The sequence below is a fragment of the Salvelinus alpinus genome, chromosome 3 (assembly GCF_045679555.1).
Source record: "Salvelinus alpinus chromosome 3, SLU_Salpinus.1, whole genome shotgun sequence".
Taxonomy (NCBI): Eukaryota; Metazoa; Chordata; class Actinopteri; order Salmoniformes; family Salmonidae; genus Salvelinus; species Salvelinus alpinus.
In genome coordinates this window covers 71,924,316-71,943,604 of record NC_092088.1, presented here as the reverse complement: position 1 = coordinate 71,943,604, position 19,289 = coordinate 71,924,316, and the positions used below count along the sequence as shown (strand labels likewise).

The following is a 19,289-nucleotide window of genomic DNA, read 5'->3' as shown; positions in this document are numbered from 1 at the left end:
AGACGATTCTACACGGAACCCAAATAAACTCAGCAAAAAAAGAAACAGCCCTTTTTCAGAACCCTGTCTATCAAAGATCATTTGTAAAAATCCAAATAATTTCACAGCTCTTCATTGTAAAGGGTTTGAACACTGTTTCCCATGCTTGTTCAATGAACAATAAACAAGAAATGAACATGCACCTGTGGAACGGTCGTTAAGACACTAACAGCTTACAGATGGTATGAAATTAGGTCACAGTTATGAAAACTTAGGACACTAAAGAAGCCTTTCTACTGACTAGAAAAAACACAAAAAGAAAGATGCCCAGGGTCCCTGCTCATCTGCGTGAACGTGCCTTAGGCATGCTGCAAAGAGGCATGAGGACTGCAGATGTGGCCAGGAAAATAAATTGCAAAGTCCCTACTGTGAGACGCCTAAGACAGCGCTACAGGGAGACGGATAGCTGATCGTCCTCGCAGTGGCAGACCATGTGTAACAACACCTGCACAGGATCGGTACATCCAAACATCACCGCTGCAGGACAGGTTCAGGGTGGCATCAACAACTGCCCGAGTTACATCAGGCATGCACAATCCCTCCATCAGTGCTCAGACTGTCCGCAATAGGCTGAGAGAGGCTAGACTGAGGGCTTGTAGGCCTGTTGTAAGGCAGGTCCTCACCAGTCTTCACCGACAACAACTTCGCCTATGGACACAAACCCACCGTTGCTGGACCAGACAGAACTGGCAAAAAGTGCTCTTCACTGACGAGTCGCAGTTTTGTCTCACCAGGGGTGATGGTCGGAATCAAGTTTATTGTCGAAGGAATGAGCGTTACACCGAGGCCTGTACTCTGGAGCGGGATCGATTTGGAGGTGGAGGGTCCGTCATGGTCTGGGGCAGTTGTTGAATCTTGTTATGTTCATACAAATATTTACACATGTTAGGTTTGCTGAAAATAAACGCAGTTGACAGTGAGAGGACGTTTCTGTTTTTGCTGAGTTTAGGTTCCACCTAAAAACCAAGAAGGGTTCTACTGAACCAAAAAGGGTTCTCCAATGGGGACAGCCAAATACTACACCGGCTCCGATGCTCGTCGGATGTGGCAGGGCTTGCAAGCTATTACAGACTACAAAGGGAAGCACAGCTGCGAGCTGCCAAGTGACACGAGCCTACCAGACGAGCTAAATTACTTCTATACTAGCTTCAAGGCAAGTAACACTGAAATATGCATGAGAGCATCAGCTGTTCCGGACGACTGTGTGATCACACTCTCCGTAGCCGATGTGAGTAAGACCTTTAAACAGGCCAACATTCACAAGGCCGCAAGGCCAGATGGAATAACAGGACATGTACTCCGAGCATGCGCTGACCAACTGACAAGTGCCTTCACTGACACTGTCAACCTGTCCCTGACTAAGTCTATAATACCAACATGTTTCAAGCAGACCACCATAGTCCCTGTGCCCTGGAACACTAAGGTAAACTGCCTAAATGGCTCCAGACCCGTAGCACTCACATCTGTTGCCATGAAGTGCTTTGAAAGGCTGGTCATGGCTCACACCAACACCATTATCCCAGAAACCCTAGACCTACTACAATTTGCATACCGCCCCAACAGATCCACAGATGATGCAATCTCTATTACACTCCACACTGCCCTTTCCCACCTGGACAAAAGGAACACCTATGTGAGAATGCTATTCATTGACTACAGCTCAGCGTTCATCACTATAGTGCCCTTAAAGATCATCACTAATCTAAGGACTCTGGGACTAAACACCTGGAACTGGATCCTGGACTTCCTGACGGGCCACCCACAGGTGGTAAGGGTAGGTAACAACATATCCACCATGCTGATCCTTAATACGGGGCCCCTCAGGGGTGCGTGCTCAGTCCCCTCCAGTACTCCCTGTTCACTCTTGATCGCATGGCCAGGCACAACTCCAACACCATTATCAAATTTGCCGATGACATAACAGTGGTAGGCCTGATCACCGACAACGATGAGACAGCCTACAAGGAGGAGGTCAGATACCTAGCCGTATGGTGCCAGGATAACAACCTCTCCCTCAGCATGACCAAGAAAAAGGATTTGATTGTGGACTACAGGAAAAGGAGGACCGAGCACAGTGGTGGGCTACAATAGGCTATATGTCAAAGGTATGCATTCTCATCGACAGGGCTGTAGTGGAGCAGGTTGAGAGCTTCCTTTTGGGTCCAAATCATCAACAAACTATCATGGTCCAAGACAGTCGTGAAGAGGGCACGACAAAGCTTATTCCTCCTCAGGAAACTGAAAAGATTTGGTATGGGTCCTCAGATCCTCAAAAAGTTCTACAGCTGCACCATCGAGAGCATCCTGACTGGTTGCATCACTGCCTGGTATGGCATCTGCTTGGCCTCCGAATGCATGGCACTACAGAGGGTAGTGCGTACGGCCCAGTACATTACTGGCGCCAAGCTTCCTGCCACCCAGAACCTCTTTACCAGGCAGTGTCAGAGGAAGGCCCTAAAAATTGTCAATGACTCCAGCCGTAGTCACTTTAACTCTACCTACATGTATATATTACCTCAACTAACCAGTGCCCCCGCACATTTACTCTGTACCGGTACCCCCTGTATATAGCCTCGCAACAGTTATTTTACTGCTACTCTTTAATTATTTGTTACTTTTATTTATTTTATTTTTTACTTATCTATTTTTTACTTAACATTTATTTTTCTTAAAACTGCATTGTTGGTTAAGGTCTTGTAAGTAAGCATTCCACTGTAAGGGCTACACCTGTTGTATTCGGCACGTGACAAATTTAATTACATTTTATTTTATTTTAAATAAATGTGATCGAATAATTATTTCAGCAACCAGCAGTTCATTCGAGTTCAGAATCTTTATTCTTGAGCAAAACAACGGTCAGCAGAACTAAAACCAACTACCCACACAACAGGAACCCACAAACAGTCTGAAATTATACCCTAATTATACCCTATACCCTTGCACAATGGAGTAATAGGCCTGCAAAGTAACCAAATCACTTGATTACTTATGCTTTCGACTGTCCCCAAATGGTATAAACTTCGTTAATGTTTAATTTTGAGTAAACTTCGGAGCTATGATTGGATGTGTTACAAGTAAGTATATACTGTAGGTGTGTTTGTTTTAGCTCGCCCGCAGCACCGGTGGGCTACAATAGGCTATATGTCAAAGGTATGCAGTTCGCAGCATGAATCTAAATAAGTGTGTTTGTTTTAGCTCGCCCGCAGCACCGGTGGGCTACAATAGGCTATATGTCAAAGGTATGCAGTTCGCAGCATGAATCTAAATAAGTGTGTTTGTTTTAGCTCGCCCGCAGCACCGGTGGGCTACAATAGGCTATATGTCAAAGGTATGCAGTTCGCAGCATGAATCTAAATAAGTGTGTTTGTTTTAGCTCGCCCGCAGAGCCGGTGGGCGGAGTCTGCACTTTTGGGAATATTCCATTGTACAAGTTTTCATAAACATTCGACTCCCATCACATAATGACAAAATAACAGACAGGCTTATTGTCAGTGTTGAAAAATTATAGCACAAGTAGTCTAACATATAATAGGTATTTCGAGAACATTCCATTGAATCTAAATACAATAGCCAGTTTCCCACTTCTTTCTGTGGAGACGACCACAGATAGCACTCAGTCAGTCCATCAACACATTATAAAGACGTTATAAGGCATTATACCTATTGTATACCTCATTTATAAATTGATAAAAAGTCAGACAAATGACTACAACAGGCTATATGTCAAAGGTATGCGGTTTGCTGCATGATGGACTGACTGAGTGCTATCTGTGGTCGTCTACACAGAAAGAAGTGGGAAACTGGCTTTTGTATTTAGATTCAATATGAAGGAAAAAGGAAACCGCACACTGCTCTTGATAGTATCACCGATATTTAATAAGCTTACGTATTGGCCTCACGGCCTTCGTCAGAGCTTTTGTGATTTTTTAAAATTTGCACCCTTATGTAGACCTGACCCCACCCACATCCGTTCTACACATCGAAGGGGGTTGGAGGCAAAGGAAAAACAAATAAGTGCTACCAAATATAACAATATGCATTTCATAAATATTACATAAGTGTATAAATAAGGCGTATTGAACACGTCTGTAAAACCTCAATGAGGACATAGCAAGTTTTCATTAGTCATTGGATACATCGTACGAAAAACATCAGAATAATCTACAATAGGCACATATTTCATGTTCAAATTCACAACATAACATACATAGGCATTTCATCATTAAGTCCTTTAGGAAATAATGTCTGGAGAGTGAAAATCCCAAAACATTCTCTTTTACTATTATTAATATCCCCTCCCCTGTCTGATATCTTAACTTTCTCTAAACCACAAAATCTAAAGGTGGAAATGTCATGCTTCAGGTCATTGAAATGTACAGCGACTGGATAATCCCTGTCGTTTCTCCTATACAATAGATAGTTATTATGGCATCATGCAGGGGGCACAGGGGCACGTGCACCCTCAGATTTGTCCTGTAAAAAAATATATAGATACTATATGTATGTATATATATATATATTAACTACCGTTCAAAAGTTTGGGGTAACTTAGAAATGTCCTTGTTATTGAAAGAAAAACACATTTTTGGTCCACTAAAATAACATCAAATTGATCAGAAATACAGTATAGACATTGTTAATGTTGTAAATTACTATTGTAGCTGGAAATAGCAGATTTTTTTATGGAACATCTACATAGGCGTACAGAGATCCATTATCAGCAACCATCACTCCTGTGTTGCAATGGCACATTGTGTTAGCTAATCCACGTTTATCATTTTAAAAGGCTAATTGATCATTAGAAAACCCTTTTGCAATTATGTTAGCACAGCTGAAAACTGTTGTTCTGATTAAAGAAGCAATAAACCTGGCCTTCTTTAGACTAGTTGAGTATCTGGAGCATCAGCATTTGTGGGTTCGATTACAGGCTCAAAATGGACAGAAACAAAGTACTTTCTTCTGAAACTCGTCAGTCTATTCTTGTTCTGAGAAATGAAGGCTATTCCATGTGAGACATTGCCAAGAAACTGAAGATCTCGTACAATGCTGTGTACTACTCCCTTCACAGAACAGCGCAAACTGTCTCTAACCAGAATAGAAAGAGGAGTGGGAGGCCCCGGTGCACAACTAAGCAAGAGGACAAGTACATTAGAGTGTCTAGTTTGAGAAACAGACGCCTCACAAGTCATCAACTGGCAGCTTCATTAAATAGTACCTGCAAAACACCAGTCTCAACGTCAACAGTGAAGAGGCGACACCGGGATGCTGGCCTTCTTGGCAGAGTTCCTCTGTCCATTGTCTGTGTTCTTTTGCCCATCTTAATCTTGTATTTTTCTTGGCCAGTCTGATATGGCTTTTTCTTTCTCGCCTAGAAGGCCAGCATCCCGGAGTCGCCTCTTCACTGTTGACGTTGAGACTGGTGTTTTGCAGGTACTATTTAATGATATTGGGCAATTGCAAATCCAAAGTGCTGGCGTACAGAGCCAAAACAACAAAACATTTGTCACTGTCCCAATAGTTTTGGAGCTCACTGTATATACAGTCCAATTAATGATAGGAGTACACACACAAAAAACATGTTGTCCATTTAGGCTTAAATTTTTTTTTTTTTTTAAATAACAGAATAACTTATAGAAATTTTTGATTATTCTTTGTAGGATAACTAGTATACATATATCGATAATTGTGCACATTTTCACCCTAATTGTTAATTTACAAAATATACATGACAGGACTCTTATAGAGAGAAAGTAATGCTGTCTTTTTGTAGGCACTAACTCTGCCATGGTTCATTGGACAAAGCCTATGGGAATATGAATGGAGTTTTTGTAGGGCTTTTGGATAAACACCGAAAATAAGGTCTGTGGTTAACACAGGCTTAGCAGATCTTATACGTTTTGTTCTGAGATAATCTTAATCAGTGTATGTCACTTTTTGTGAATTTTGAAGCATTTATGTAATCATTTAAAAAAGCACATAAAAAGCTTCAGAAAACATAAAGGTCATGTTAACTGACTGATATTATCTCATAGAACAAAACGTATAAAATATCCTAAGCCTGTGTTAACCTCAGACCTTATTTTCGGCGTTTATCCCAAAACCCAATTCTTTCCCGACTCGTTTTCCCCATAGGAATGGCTGAAAGAACCAGAGGTAACTAATTTCTGTTTTTTTGGACTACAACAATATGAAGACAGGCTAAAACTGTTTCTCCAATATAAATCCCCAATCACGCTGGTAGGAGATGTCATGGCGACGTTGGCTTGCTAAATGTAAGCGTACAAATACGTCATCGGGTCTAACGGTCGTCTTGCACCAAACTGCGCATATGCACAGACACTCGTTTGATTTAAAGTTGCTTTTGACGAAAATAAAAACGTGTCAGTTTGTCACTTTCACGAAGTTGGAGTAATACCATGTACAACTTCTTATGTCATTGGCTCGAATCTACGTTGTGCCTTTAGCCTTCGAGAAAATTAACAACTAAGGAAGAATCGTTCACTTCTCTCGTTGACTTTCAAACCCCGCCTGCTCTGTTAAGTTTATGCATAGTTTATAAATGTTTGCATAGTATAAGGGATTTGCGTCAATTCAAATCTGGTATCAGGACATAATGTGATTCAGAGTCACCGAATATACTTTAAGTATTTTTATTAAACTCAAGCGATAAATGGTAAATGCAATTTTCGTATATACGGGTTCTCTGTATCACCTCGCAGGGCAGAACAGAGAACTGGCAGGATGTAGGTAAACAGCTGTTCTTATACTGTGACAGACTAGTTCCAACCCGTCTGTTGGCCTATCACAGTAGAGGCTGAGCGTGGTTTAAACTCTGCTCAGCCTATCACCGGCGCTCAGGCTAGTCCCAGCCTCTTTGCGCTCTTTGGTGTCCCGGCGCTGTTGCTGTGTAGATTACGCTCCCTCACCCCAGAGACTGAGGTCAGATAGCTCTGCAACATTGTCTGAGCTATTTGCACCTGCATACAGAGCACACTGTTCTCGCTCAAGGCTAACCACAGCTTCCCAGCACACTTATCTGGGGCTAACTGTTACTTCCAGCACACACACACAGACACCCAGGCGCCCAGGCCAACAGTTGCTAATATTCAATCACATGTGATTTAGCATTGGGTTATAGTGCAATAAACACAAATCCTAACAATAGTGGCCGATGTGAAGTCAATTTCCCCTCCCTCGTGACTCCGAAAGTAAAGTACTGAAGGTTGTAAAACTTGTTGAAGTAAAAGTGAAGTGTTCACTATTGCGTAATAAATTCAGGAAGAAATGTAATGATTTACCCGCCTTAGTCTATTTAGCCTATTGTACAGTCGTTCGTTTGTTTAGTGTCAAGTCATGCAAGTGTCAGAACGAGGAACAACCATGGAGCAACTGAATGAAATGCAGCTGAAGACTGTTGAGACCCAACTGAAAGAGCTATTTCCTCAGTCGCAGCAGGTGGGTATTAAGGTAGTATAGTGTGCATTATATTCATTTTTATTATTAAATTATACTTTTTGTGTGAAGTTTATTAAGGCTTAAATGCACTTTTAAAAAATTGTGATTTGATAATGCAAAGATTATGCTTTTTGGAATAGATTACATTATTATATATTATAACAGAATAACTATTTTTCCTTGAGGAACTTACTTTAGTTGTGGCAAGTCGGATAAGATGTAGCCTAAAGATTTCAAAGATGGAGTAGCAGTCAGACGTCTTTGTCTTTGTTTTGTCTCGTCCCATGTATATATATTTTTATAACTTTTTCTTCGCATTCTTTTTAATATTTTTCCTAAACCTCAACTTCAAAATACTCTCCTGCAACCCGCCTCACCCAATGTGGCGTGGATCTGTTTTTTTCCCTAAAGTATTTATATTTTCCTTCGAACTGGAATACCTCAACTGAAGCTAGCTAGCTAACTTTTTTATTTTATTTTTATTAACAGTAACATGCAAAACATAAACATAACAGCCAGAGGGATTCCACAAAGAAAATAGAAAAAATAAAAATAAACTATTCCACAGTATATCAATTCAAATACAGCCATGTAGTGAATACATTTTTTTGACATTTTGTTTTGTATACATTTTAATGACTCTAAATAGCATTCCACATGAGATACTTATTTTTTTTGAAAAGTGGCTTTTTCTTCATAAATTTTGATTTGTGTAAGAAACATTTTCCTAATAATTGTTAATTTACAAAATATACATGACAGGACTCTTATAGAGAGAAAGTAGAGAAAGTAATGCTGTCTTTTTGTAGGCACTAACTCTGCCATGGTTCATTGGACAAAGCCTATGGGAATATGAATGGAGTTTTTGTAGGGCTTTTGGATAAACACCGAAAATAAGGTCTGTGGTTAACACAGGCTTAGCAGATCTTATACGTTTTGTTCTGAGATAATCTTAATCAGTGTATGTCACTTTTTGTGAATTTTGAAGCATTTATGTAATCATTTAAAAAAGCACATAAAAAGCTTCAGAAAACATAAAGGTCATGTTAACTGACTGATATTATCTCATAGAACAAAACGTATTGTAATGAAACAGGCAGGGAGCAGGTCTCGAACCCTCGACCTTCTAGCCCGAGGTCCGGCGCGCTATCGACTGTGCCGCAAAAGCATGCTCAAAAGCATGCTCAAGCGGCAGAGTCGATTTCCGCGCTTATAAACCCAGGGTCGTTACACTACTCCCTCCTTTCAAAGAGCGCGTCCTCGCGCTAGCTTGCGACTCTACGTCTTACAGGAACGCGCTCACCGGCCAAGCACACGCACTGTCGTGGATGCAAGGTCCGATCACTTCCGACACCAATGTAATGAAACAGGCAGGGAGCAGGTCTCGAACCCTCGACCTTCTAGCCCGAGGTCCGGCGCGCTATCGACTGTGCCGCAAAAGCATGCTCAAAAGCATGCTCAAGCGGCAGAGTCGATTTCCGCGCTTATAAACCCAGGGTCGTTACAGTATAAAATATCCTAAGCCTGTGTTAACCTCAGACCTTATTTTCGGCGTTTATCCCAAAACCCAATTCTTTCCCGACTCGTTTTCCCCATAGGAATGGCTGAAAGAACCAGAGGTAACTAATTTCTGTTTTTTTGGACTACAACAGTATGAAGACAGGCTAAAACTGTTTCTCCAATATAAATCCCCAATCACGCTGGTAGGAGATGTCATGGCGACGTTGGCTTGCTAAATGTAAGCGTACAAATACGTCATCGGGTCTAACGGTCGTCTTGCACCAAACTGCGCATATGCACAGACACTCGTTTGATTTAAAGTTGCTTTTGACGAAAATAAAAATGTGTCAGTTTGTCACTTTCACGAAGTTGGAGTAATACCATGTACAACTTCTTATGTCATTGGCTCGAATCTACGTTGTGCCTTTAGCTTTCGAGAAAATTAACAACTAAGGAAGAATCGTTCACTTCTCTCGTTGACTTTCAAACCCCGGCCTGCTCTGTTAAGTTTATGCATAGTTTATATATGTTTTCATAGTGGCCGATGTGAAGTCAATTTCCCCTCCCTCGTAACTCCGAAAGTAAAGTACTGAAGGTTGTAAAACTTGTTGAAGTAAAAATGAAGTGTTCACTATTGCGTATTAAATTCTGGAAGCAATGTAATGATTTACCCGCCTTGGCTATTTAGCCTATTGTACAGTCGTTCGTTTGTTTAGTGTCAAGTCATGCAAGTGTCAGAACGAGGAACAACCATGGAGCAACTGAATGAAATGCAGCTGAAGACTGTTGAGACCCAACTGAAAGAGCTATTTCCTCAGTCGCAGCAGGTGGGTATTAAGGTAGTATAGTGTGCATTATATTCATTTTTATTATTAAATTATACTTTTTGTGTGAAGTTTATTAAGGCTTAAATGCACTTTTAAAAAATTGTGATTTGATAATGCAAAGATTATGCTTTTTGGAATAGATTACATTATTATATATTATAACAGAATAACTATTTTTCCTTGAGGAAATTACTTTAGTTGTGGCAAGTCGGATAAGATGTTGCCTAAAGATTTCAAAGATGGAGTAGCAGTCAGACGTCTTTGTCTTTGTTTTGTCTCGTCCCATGTATATATATTTTTATAACTTTTTCTTCGCATTCTTTTTAATATTTTTCCTAAACCTCAACTTCAAAATACTCTTTTTTTTCCTAAAGTATTTCTATTTTCCTTCGAACTGGAATACGTCAACTGAAGCTAGCTAGCTAACTTGAAAAAAATTTTTTTTTAGGGGGGGTTATTGTTTATTTTTATTTTTTATTAACAGTAACATGCAAAACATAAACATAACAGCCAGAGGGATTCCACAAAGAAATTAGAAAAATTAAAATAAACTATTCCACAGTAAATCAATTCAAATACAGACATGTAGTGAATACATTTTTTTTACATTTTGTTTTGTATACATTTTAATGACTCTAAATAGCATTCCACATCAGATAAAAAATTTTTTTTTTTAGAAAAGTGGCTTTTTCTTCATAAATTTTGATTTGTGTAAAAAACATTTTCCTAATAAAATAAAGAGATTTATGACATACTCACGTTCAATTATGGAATCAGTGTAGTAAAATATGTCAAACTTAGAAATGTCAATGGTTGTATGCAATTTGAGGCCAAGATATAGTTTTAATCAGTCCAGAACAATTCACTATATAAACAATGACAGAATAAGTGTTCAATAGAATCAGTTTCTAGTTCACAAAACTGCATTCACTGGTAACATCAGGTATATATTTAGAAATCAAGCTATTACACGGATAGAATCTATGGATAATCTTTAAGGAGATCTCCTTTTCTTTATTGGTCACCAATTTGTGTGGAGTGAGCCAAGCACGGCGCCAGATTACATCAAACGATGAAGCCCAACAAAATATCGCAGAGGGAATAGACTTCCTGTAGAAAATATCCCTTAATAAACGATTGTTGAATTTTGTATCTAGTAGACCTATGCCATTCACCTGGATATTGCTTACAATCGGAGATATTCCAAAATATGCATTATTCTGAAGTAAAGTTTTTATCCCACTAGGTATAGCTTTAATAACAGTGTCATATTCCTTGCTTGAAACCTCAAAGTTGTATCTTTCCATAAATTCTCCCTGTGTAAATAGGTTCCCACTAATATTAACTAATTGGCTGACAAGGAAAATGTTTTTCGAGAACCATTTATAGTAAAATAACATCTTGTTTCTATGTAATATCGACCCATTGTTCCATATAAAACATTTATGAGGTGAAAAGTTGTGTTTATACAACAGCACATTAAAGCCTGCTTGTGAAAAGCCGCCAGTTTCACAGGAAGTTTACCCACAATATATGGACATTCTAGTAAAAAATGAAGCCCTCTTCTGAAAAACAAAATGAGGTTTAATATTCCAGAAACTATGAGGATTTTTTATGTACCTTTTAATCCAGTGTATTTTGATATCTGATTGAAGAGAGTGAAGTCTAAGACATTTAGACCGCCATCACAAACCCTGTTGGTTCAAATTAAGATCATTCACAGCCTTAAGATTTTTGGTGATCTTTACACCGAGGTAGGTTACAGTATCTTTTTCAGAGATGTTACAATCTGCTGGATTGACAGCTCCCTTTAGAACAAACTTGGACAACCTTGTCGTATTCCTTTGTAAATGTTATACCTTGAAGATGTTCCATGACAGAGTTTGATACAGCTATTGCCACCATTATACAGGGTTCTAATAGCATCAACAACAAAAAAGACCAAACTTCAAATGCTTAAGACAATGAAAGATAAAATTGTGACTTACTGTATCAAATGCTTTCTGAAAATCCAAAAATAGGATAACAGGGAAGTCATCCAATAGATCACAATACTCAACCAAGTCTAACAGCAGCCTCAGATTATTATATATATGGCACCCTTTCATAAACCCTGATTGACATTCATCAATCAGATCATTCAAGCAAGACTTTAACCTTTTTGCAAAGATTAAGGCTATAATTTTGTAGTCGTTATTTAGGAGTGTGATATGACGCCAATTATCAATATTTAAGAGATCCTTGTGTGGTTTAGGTATAAGAGTGATAACCCCTTACTTCAGAGAGGCAGTTAGTTCTCCCTTCTTTAAAACCTCCTTAAAGGCTTCAAGTAAAAATGGTGCTATTTCTTCAGAGAAGGTTTTGTAAAATTCAGATGTTAATCCATCACAACCTGGAGATTTGTTATTTTTTAACTGAGCAATCCCGTACTGGATGTCCATAATGGATAAATCTTGACAGCAAGACCGATTGAATTCTTCACTAACCGAATTAACATTCTCTATAGAATCAAGGAGATCCTTAGTCACCCAAATTGTTATCTAAGGAGTAAAGATTCTCATAAAACTTAGTGGTAAAGTCTGATAACAACTCTCTATCCTCAGTGGTAACCCCATTAATCTTAAATTTCCTTAAGTGTGTTGAGTTCCCTTCTCCTCTTTTCCAAATTAAAAAAGTATCAACTGTTCTTTTAACCTTTTTCAAGCCATTGTTTTCTGGATCTTATGAAAGCTCCTCTAGCCTTTTCCTCATACAATGTATCTAGTTGATTCTGTAAATCATTTAATTTAGCTTTCTCGTTAAGATCAAGATGCTCAATCTCTGAAATATCCGCAATTGTCTTAGAGAGTTCAGCTACCTCACATCTCCTTCTTAAAGCAACCCGTTTTCCATCAGTAATACAGGCTGAGCGGATTTTACATTTCAGCAGTTCCCAATATTTCCCAAATTCTGCATTAGATGTAGCTAAACTCCAGTAAACAGAAATTAGATTCTTAATCACATTTTTTAAATCATCATGCAATAACAATGAGTTATTTAATTTCCAATAACCACCCAAGTATTTCTTACCATCATTCTTACCATCGCTGCACATTCTTACAGTCAACCATATGACTTTATGATCTGTCAGGACTGCAGGCAGTATTTTTACCTCTACAGTGTTGGGCTCAAGACTAGAGGTTATCACCCACAAATCAATTCTTGATTGTAGAGAACAATCTCTATTACTCCATGTGTATTGTTTCTCTCCAGGACTGTTAACTCTCCATATGTGAATTAAGTCCAGGCTTTGGCAGAAATTCACCAACTTGTTCACACCAATGTTAGGCCTATGGGGCAATCTATCAGTCTCATTAGAATAAACCATATTAAAATCTCCACCAACTATAATCTGACTGGATGGATATTTTCTCAAAAGACTTTTAAGACTTTCTTAAATTTCCTCTTGAAGTAAGTTATTTGGAGGACTAGAACAGTATCCATATACATTACACAACACAAATAATCTGTCCATGTGGTTGATTACCACTACTAGCCAATGTCCATTGGTGTCCATTTGAGTAAACAAAAATGTCCCTTTGAAATTGTGTGCTAAAATTGCAACCCCAGCTGAATGATTAGTCCCGTGGGCCAAAAAAATGACATTGCCCCACTGATTTTTCCAATAATTATAGTCCTCTTTGCATGAATGTGTTTCTTGAACGAATACAAGACTGCATTGCAGTCCTTTCAAAAAAAAAAAAAAAAGCTTTTCTCTTCAACAGGTTTCATGTCCCCCTGGCATTGATTGACATAAACTTCAAGTCCATATCTATAGAATAGAAATAAAAATCCTATGCAATCTTAACTCTACCCTCTCTATAAAAAGTTGCTTCATATATGTATTAACAGAAGTCTTAACTTGTAAACAGGAGCACCATAATTCAAAACTAGAACGCTCAGTTTGCGGTGGGGAAGGAGCTACCTTGTAAACCTACCAACAGAACAAATCACCCCGGTCATATTTATTTTCCGTCGGCGCAAAAGGCTCTGATTCCCCTGTAGTATCCACCCTTTCCTTGATTTCAGGCCTGTTGTACAAGAGGCCAAAATTTTGCCTTTGCTGCCTTGTCTGCTGCAGTCAGGTCCTCACCAAATATAAATTTTCTCTCTTTCAGAAATGCGCTTTCCTTTGCTTTCTTCCAAACTGCATCTCGTTGTGCGAAAAGCAAACTGAGTGATGATTGAGCGGCTGACGATGGCATCTTGCTTCTTCCCAATACGATGAGCAACATCCACAGCCATATCCATATATCCATCAGGGAAGTTCGGTGCCACACGGTTACAGATGTCTCTTACTAAGCGCTTCACATTCTCATCCTGGTCCTCGGTTACACCGTAAGGCCGTAGCCCCCACCTTCTCCGGTATCGCTCTGCTTCCGATAAATCAAATCAAATGTATTTATATAGCCCTTCTTACATCAGCTGATATCTCAAAGTGCTGTACAGAAACCCAGCCTAAAACCCCAAACAGCAAGCAATGCAGGAGTAGAAGCACGGTGGCTAGGAAAAACTCCCTAGAAAGGCCAAAACCTAGGAAGAAACCTAGAGAGGAACCAGGCTATGAGGGGTGGCCAGTCCTCTTTTGGCTGTGCCGGGTGGAGATTATAACAGAACATGGCCAAGATGTTCAAATGTTCATAAATTACCAGCATGGTCAAATAATAATAATCACAGTAGTTGTCGAGGGTGCAACAAGTCAGCACCTTAGGAGTAAATGTCAGTTGGCTTTTCATAGCCGATCATTAAGAGTATCTCTACCGCTCCTGCTGTCTCTAGAGAGTTGAAAACAGCAGGTCTGGGACAGGTAGCACGTCCGGTGAACAGGTCAGGGTTCCATAGCCACAGGCAGAACAGTTGAAACTGGAGCAGCAGCACGGCCAGGTGGACTGGGGACAGCAAGGAGTCATCATGCCAGGTAGTCCTGAGGCATGGTTCTAGGGCTCAGGTCCTCCGAGAGAGAGAAAGAAAGAGAGAATTAGAGAGAGCATACTTAAATTCACACAGGACACCGGATAAGACAGGAGAAGTACTCCAGATATAACAGACTGACCCTAGCCCCCTGACACATAGACTACTGCAGCATACATACTGGAGGCTGAGACAGGAAGGGTCAGGAGACACTGTGGCCCCATCCGATGATACCCCCGGACAGGGCCAAACAGGCAGGATATAACCCCACCCACTTTGCCAAAGCACAGCCCCCACACCACTAGAGGGATATCTTCAACCACCAACTTACCATCCTGAGACAAGGCCGAGTATAGCCCACAAAGATCTCCACCACGGCACAACCCAAGGGGGGGCGCCAACCCAGACAGGAAGATCACGTCAGTGACTCAACCCACTCAAGTGACGCACCCCTCCTAGGGACGGCATGGAAGAGCACCAGTAAGCCAGTGACTCAGCCCCTGTAATAGAGTTAGAGGCAGAGAATCCCAGTGGAGGTGAACCGGCCAGGCAGAGACAGCAAGGGCGGTTCGTTGTTCCAGAGCCTTTCCGTTCACCTTCACACTCCTGGGCCAGACTACACTCAATCATATGACCTACTGAAGAGATGAGTCTTCAATAAAGACTTAAAGGTTGAGACCGAGTCTGCTTCTGTCACATGGGTATGCAGACCGTTCCATAAAAATGGAGCTCTATAGGAGAAAGCCCTGCCTCCAGCTGTTTGCTTAGAAATTCTAGGGGCAATAAGGAGGCCTGCGTCTAGTGACCGTAGCGTAGGTATGTACGGCAGGACCAAATCGGAAAGATAGGTAGGAGCAAGCCCATGTAATGCTTTGTAGGTTAGCAGTAAAACCTTGAAATCAGTCCTTGCCTTAACAGGAAGCCAGTGTAGGGAGGCTAGCACTGGAGTAATATGATCACATTTTTTGGTTCTATTCAGGATTCTAGCAGACGTATTTAGCACTAACTGAAGTTTATTTAGTGCTTTATCCGGGTACCCGGAAAGTAGAGCATTGCAGTAGTCTAACCTAGAAGTAACAAAAGCATGGATAAATTTTTCGGCATAATTTTTGGACAGAAGGTTTTTGATTTTTGCAATGTTACGTAGATGGAAAAAAGCTGTCCTTGAAACAGTCTTGATATGTTCGTCAAAAGAGAGATCAGGGTCCAGAGTAACGCCGAGGTCCTTCACAGTTTTATTTGAGACGACTGTACAACCATCAAGATTAATTGTCAGATTCAACAGAAGATCTCTTTGTTTCTTGGGACCTAGAACAAGCATCTCTGTTTTGTCTGAGTTTAAAAGTAGAAAGTTTGCAGCCATCCACTTCCTTATGTCTGAAACACAGGCTTCTAGCGAGGGCCATTTTGGGGCTTCACCATGTTTCATTGAAATAAACAGCTGTGTGTCATCCACATAGCAGTGAAAGTTAACATTATGTTTTCGAATGACATCCCCAAGAGGTAAAATATATAGTGAAAACAATAGTGGTCCTAAAACGGAACCTTGAAGAACACCTAAATTTACAGTTGATTTGTCAGAGGACAAACCATTCACAGAGACAAACTGATATCTTTCCGACAGATAAGCGCTCTTGCATGTCGGTCTTCTCCTGTGCAGTGCATTTCTCAGAAGTAGCAGTGTTTGCAAGTTTAAGCTCTTCGATACTCTTGTATGCATGATTCAGAGAGGTCTCGAGGTCAACAATTTTTGATGTGTTTTCGCGTATCCTTTTCTCCAGACCATCGGCTCTTTCGTTTATCTTTGCAGAGACAGCATCGATTATGTTGACCTGTAGTTCGCGCAAAGACAATTCTTTCTGTGTCTTTTTGGGTGCGGGACTATTGACTGGATTTTCAGAATCAACCGAATGTCCAGATTCCTCCATTTCTTCTCCTGAGGAGTCAGGTTTTCTCCAATGTATGAGTGCTCAGCTAGCAACTGCCTTCTCCTCCCTTCGCACATTCTTTTCTGCCATTTCTCAAAATTTCTGATCAAATAACGGTCAACTAAGCGTTGTTCTCTATTGTGTTAACTATAAGCCAAGTTCTGTTATATTTAAGTAAGTTTAGGAGGGATAAAAGTTAAGGTTACTCGGAGCAAGCTAAAATCTCGTCTGTATACTCGCCGCCATATTCAGCAGCCCAGCTAGCTAACTAGCTACCAGCTATCAGCTATCAGTCAGCTAACCACTGCTAGCGGTCATCAGCTAACCTTTAGCTCGGAAAGCTCTCGCCAGTTCGTACAATGCGTTTCAAACCAGAGCATACGGATCTATTTTTCTCTCCATATCCCTGGATTCCTACCGCAAACTCTGAACCCTTTCATCTGGATCATGGCAGCTAGATAACCGCAACCCGGGTTGACTACTCCTGGCTAACGTTTCCGTCCCGGAGCAAGCACCAACTAGCCTGGAGCTAGCCCATGCTAGACCCATCTCTCGGCTAGGGCTCCTGGGCTACTCCTGAAGCCCACTCCTCGGCTACAATATCCGGACCCCTTCTACTGCCGATACGGGGCACGGAACCCCGCCGATCCTTCACGACTGGAATACCAACATAATCTGTCCGAGGATCCCAACAGGCCCCTCAGGCGCGCCGTCCCCTGAAGGCCCATTCTGCTAACCACGGCCTGCTAGCTATCTAGAGCATATTGGACTGTTAGCTGAACTATCAGCCAGTTTCTTGGACCACTATACCCATTTTGCCAATTGGACTTGGATCCCTCTGCTACTTGGAACGCTACTAATTCCACGACTGGTCTATCGACGTCACCGCACGAGGAGGCAAAAACAGACTTTCCCCCATCGCGACGTCCCTCTAAGGCCCTTATGCTAGCTCGCTAGCCCCGGCCTGCTAACTGCTAGCTTGCTAGCCCCGGCCTACTAACTGTCTGAATCGCCGTGTCCCCAGCCAGCCCAACCACTCACTGGACCCATACGATCACTTGGCTACGCATGCCTCTCCCTAATATCAATATGCCTTGTCCATTACTGTCCTGGTTAGTGAGTACTGTCTTATTTTACTGTAGAGCCTATAGTCCTGCTCAATATGCCTTAACCAACCATGTTGTTCCACCTCCCACATATGCGATGACATCACCTGGTTTATACATCTCTAGAGACTATATCTTTCTCATCATTACTCAATGCCAAGGGTTATCCAAGATGGCGTAGCAGTAGGACGTGTCTTTGTCTTGTCTTGTCCCGTGTAAATAGTCTTCGTATTTTTTGTATACATTTCGTATATATTTTAATTTCACTTTCCATCTAGGAACTGAATATACATTCCTACTTTCCGCCTCACCCAATGTGGTACGGACCTGCTATTTTTTTATACTTTAGAACCGTAACCCCAATCAGAAGCTAGCCAGATAACTAGCTACTAGCTAGTAGTCAGTTAGCCACTGCTGCGGTCTTCACCCTCAACTCGGACACTGCCAGCTTCAATACCGGGCCAATACCTGCCAGTCTGCAAGCGCGATATCAACCCAGAGCATATAGGACTGCTTTTTCTCTACCACATCACCGGATTCCTGACGCAAGCTCTGGACAATTACACCGTATCATCACAGCTAGCTAGCTGCAACCGAGTGGCTACTACTGGCTAACACCTCTGTCCCGAAGCAAGCACCAGTTAGCCTTGAGCTAGCCTCGAGCTAGGCCCATCTGCCGGCTAGCCGAAGAGGTCTACCAGCGAATTCTTGGGCTACAATACCTCTTTTGCCAATTGGACTGGACCTTTTTTTTTTTGCCGACACAGAGCCCTGCCAATCCATCACAACTGGTCTAAATCAGCTACAAGCTAATTTAGCCATTTTTTTGCCGCTGCTAGTAGCTTTTACCTTCTGCACAGACACCAGCCCTGTTATTAGCCTGGATATTACTCACCAATTTACCAGCATCGGACTGTCTCTCGACAACAACGCCGGATTCCTGCCGTAATCCCTGAGCCACTACTTCTGATCCTCACAGCTAGCTTGCAGCTAGCGCAGCTAGCGCCACTGCCACGAAGCTAGCACCAGTTAGTAAACACAATTCTACAATTCACAACCTCTCTTTCGCCATCCGGCTTGGATTCTCTGTCGACACGACCACGTCTGAGCAGACCCCCTCCGTCTGAGCAGACCACCCCCCGGGCTACTAACTTTAAACGCCGCGTGCTAGCTTAGTGGAGGCCTCCCTGCTCCATCTACGGCTGCCCCCTGGACACTATGATCACTTGGCTACATAGCTGATGCATGCTTGACTGTCCATTAATTCACGGTACTCCATTCTGTTTATTTGTGTTTTATCTGTCGGCTCTGTGCTTTAACTCAGGATCTGAGTGTAGTTAATCCGACCCTCTCTGCCTAGTCGTCGCCATTTTTACCTGTTGTTGCTGTGTTAGACTAGCACCCTGTTATTGCTGCTGTTATCTTACCTGTTGTTTTAGCTAGCTCTCCCAATCAAGACCTGCAATCACTTTATGCCTTATTGT

The 19,289-nt window shown here is 41.3% G+C and overlaps 1 protein-coding gene across 7 annotated transcripts in view; it reads left to right on the top strand.

The window, feature by feature from the left end:
- Window positions 1-7,348: 7,348 nt before the first annotated feature.
- The window catches only part of LOC139571249 (glycine N-acyltransferase-like protein 3), a 29,358-nt gene continuing 17,417 nt past the window's right edge, over window positions 7,349-19,289 (top strand). The window contains exons 1-2 of one of the 7 annotated variants that reach the window (XM_071393928.1): window positions 7,349-7,506; window positions 9,711-9,833. In XM_071393928.1, coding sequence (XP_071250029.1) covers window positions 7,393-7,506; window positions 9,711-9,833 — 237 coding nt within the window. In that variant the 5' untranslated portion in view covers window positions 7,349-7,392. The remainder of the gene's footprint in view (window positions 7,507-9,710; window positions 9,834-19,289) is intronic. The other 6 variants (XM_071393925.1, XM_071393926.1, XM_071393922.1 and 3 more) reach the window with 6 other exon arrangements.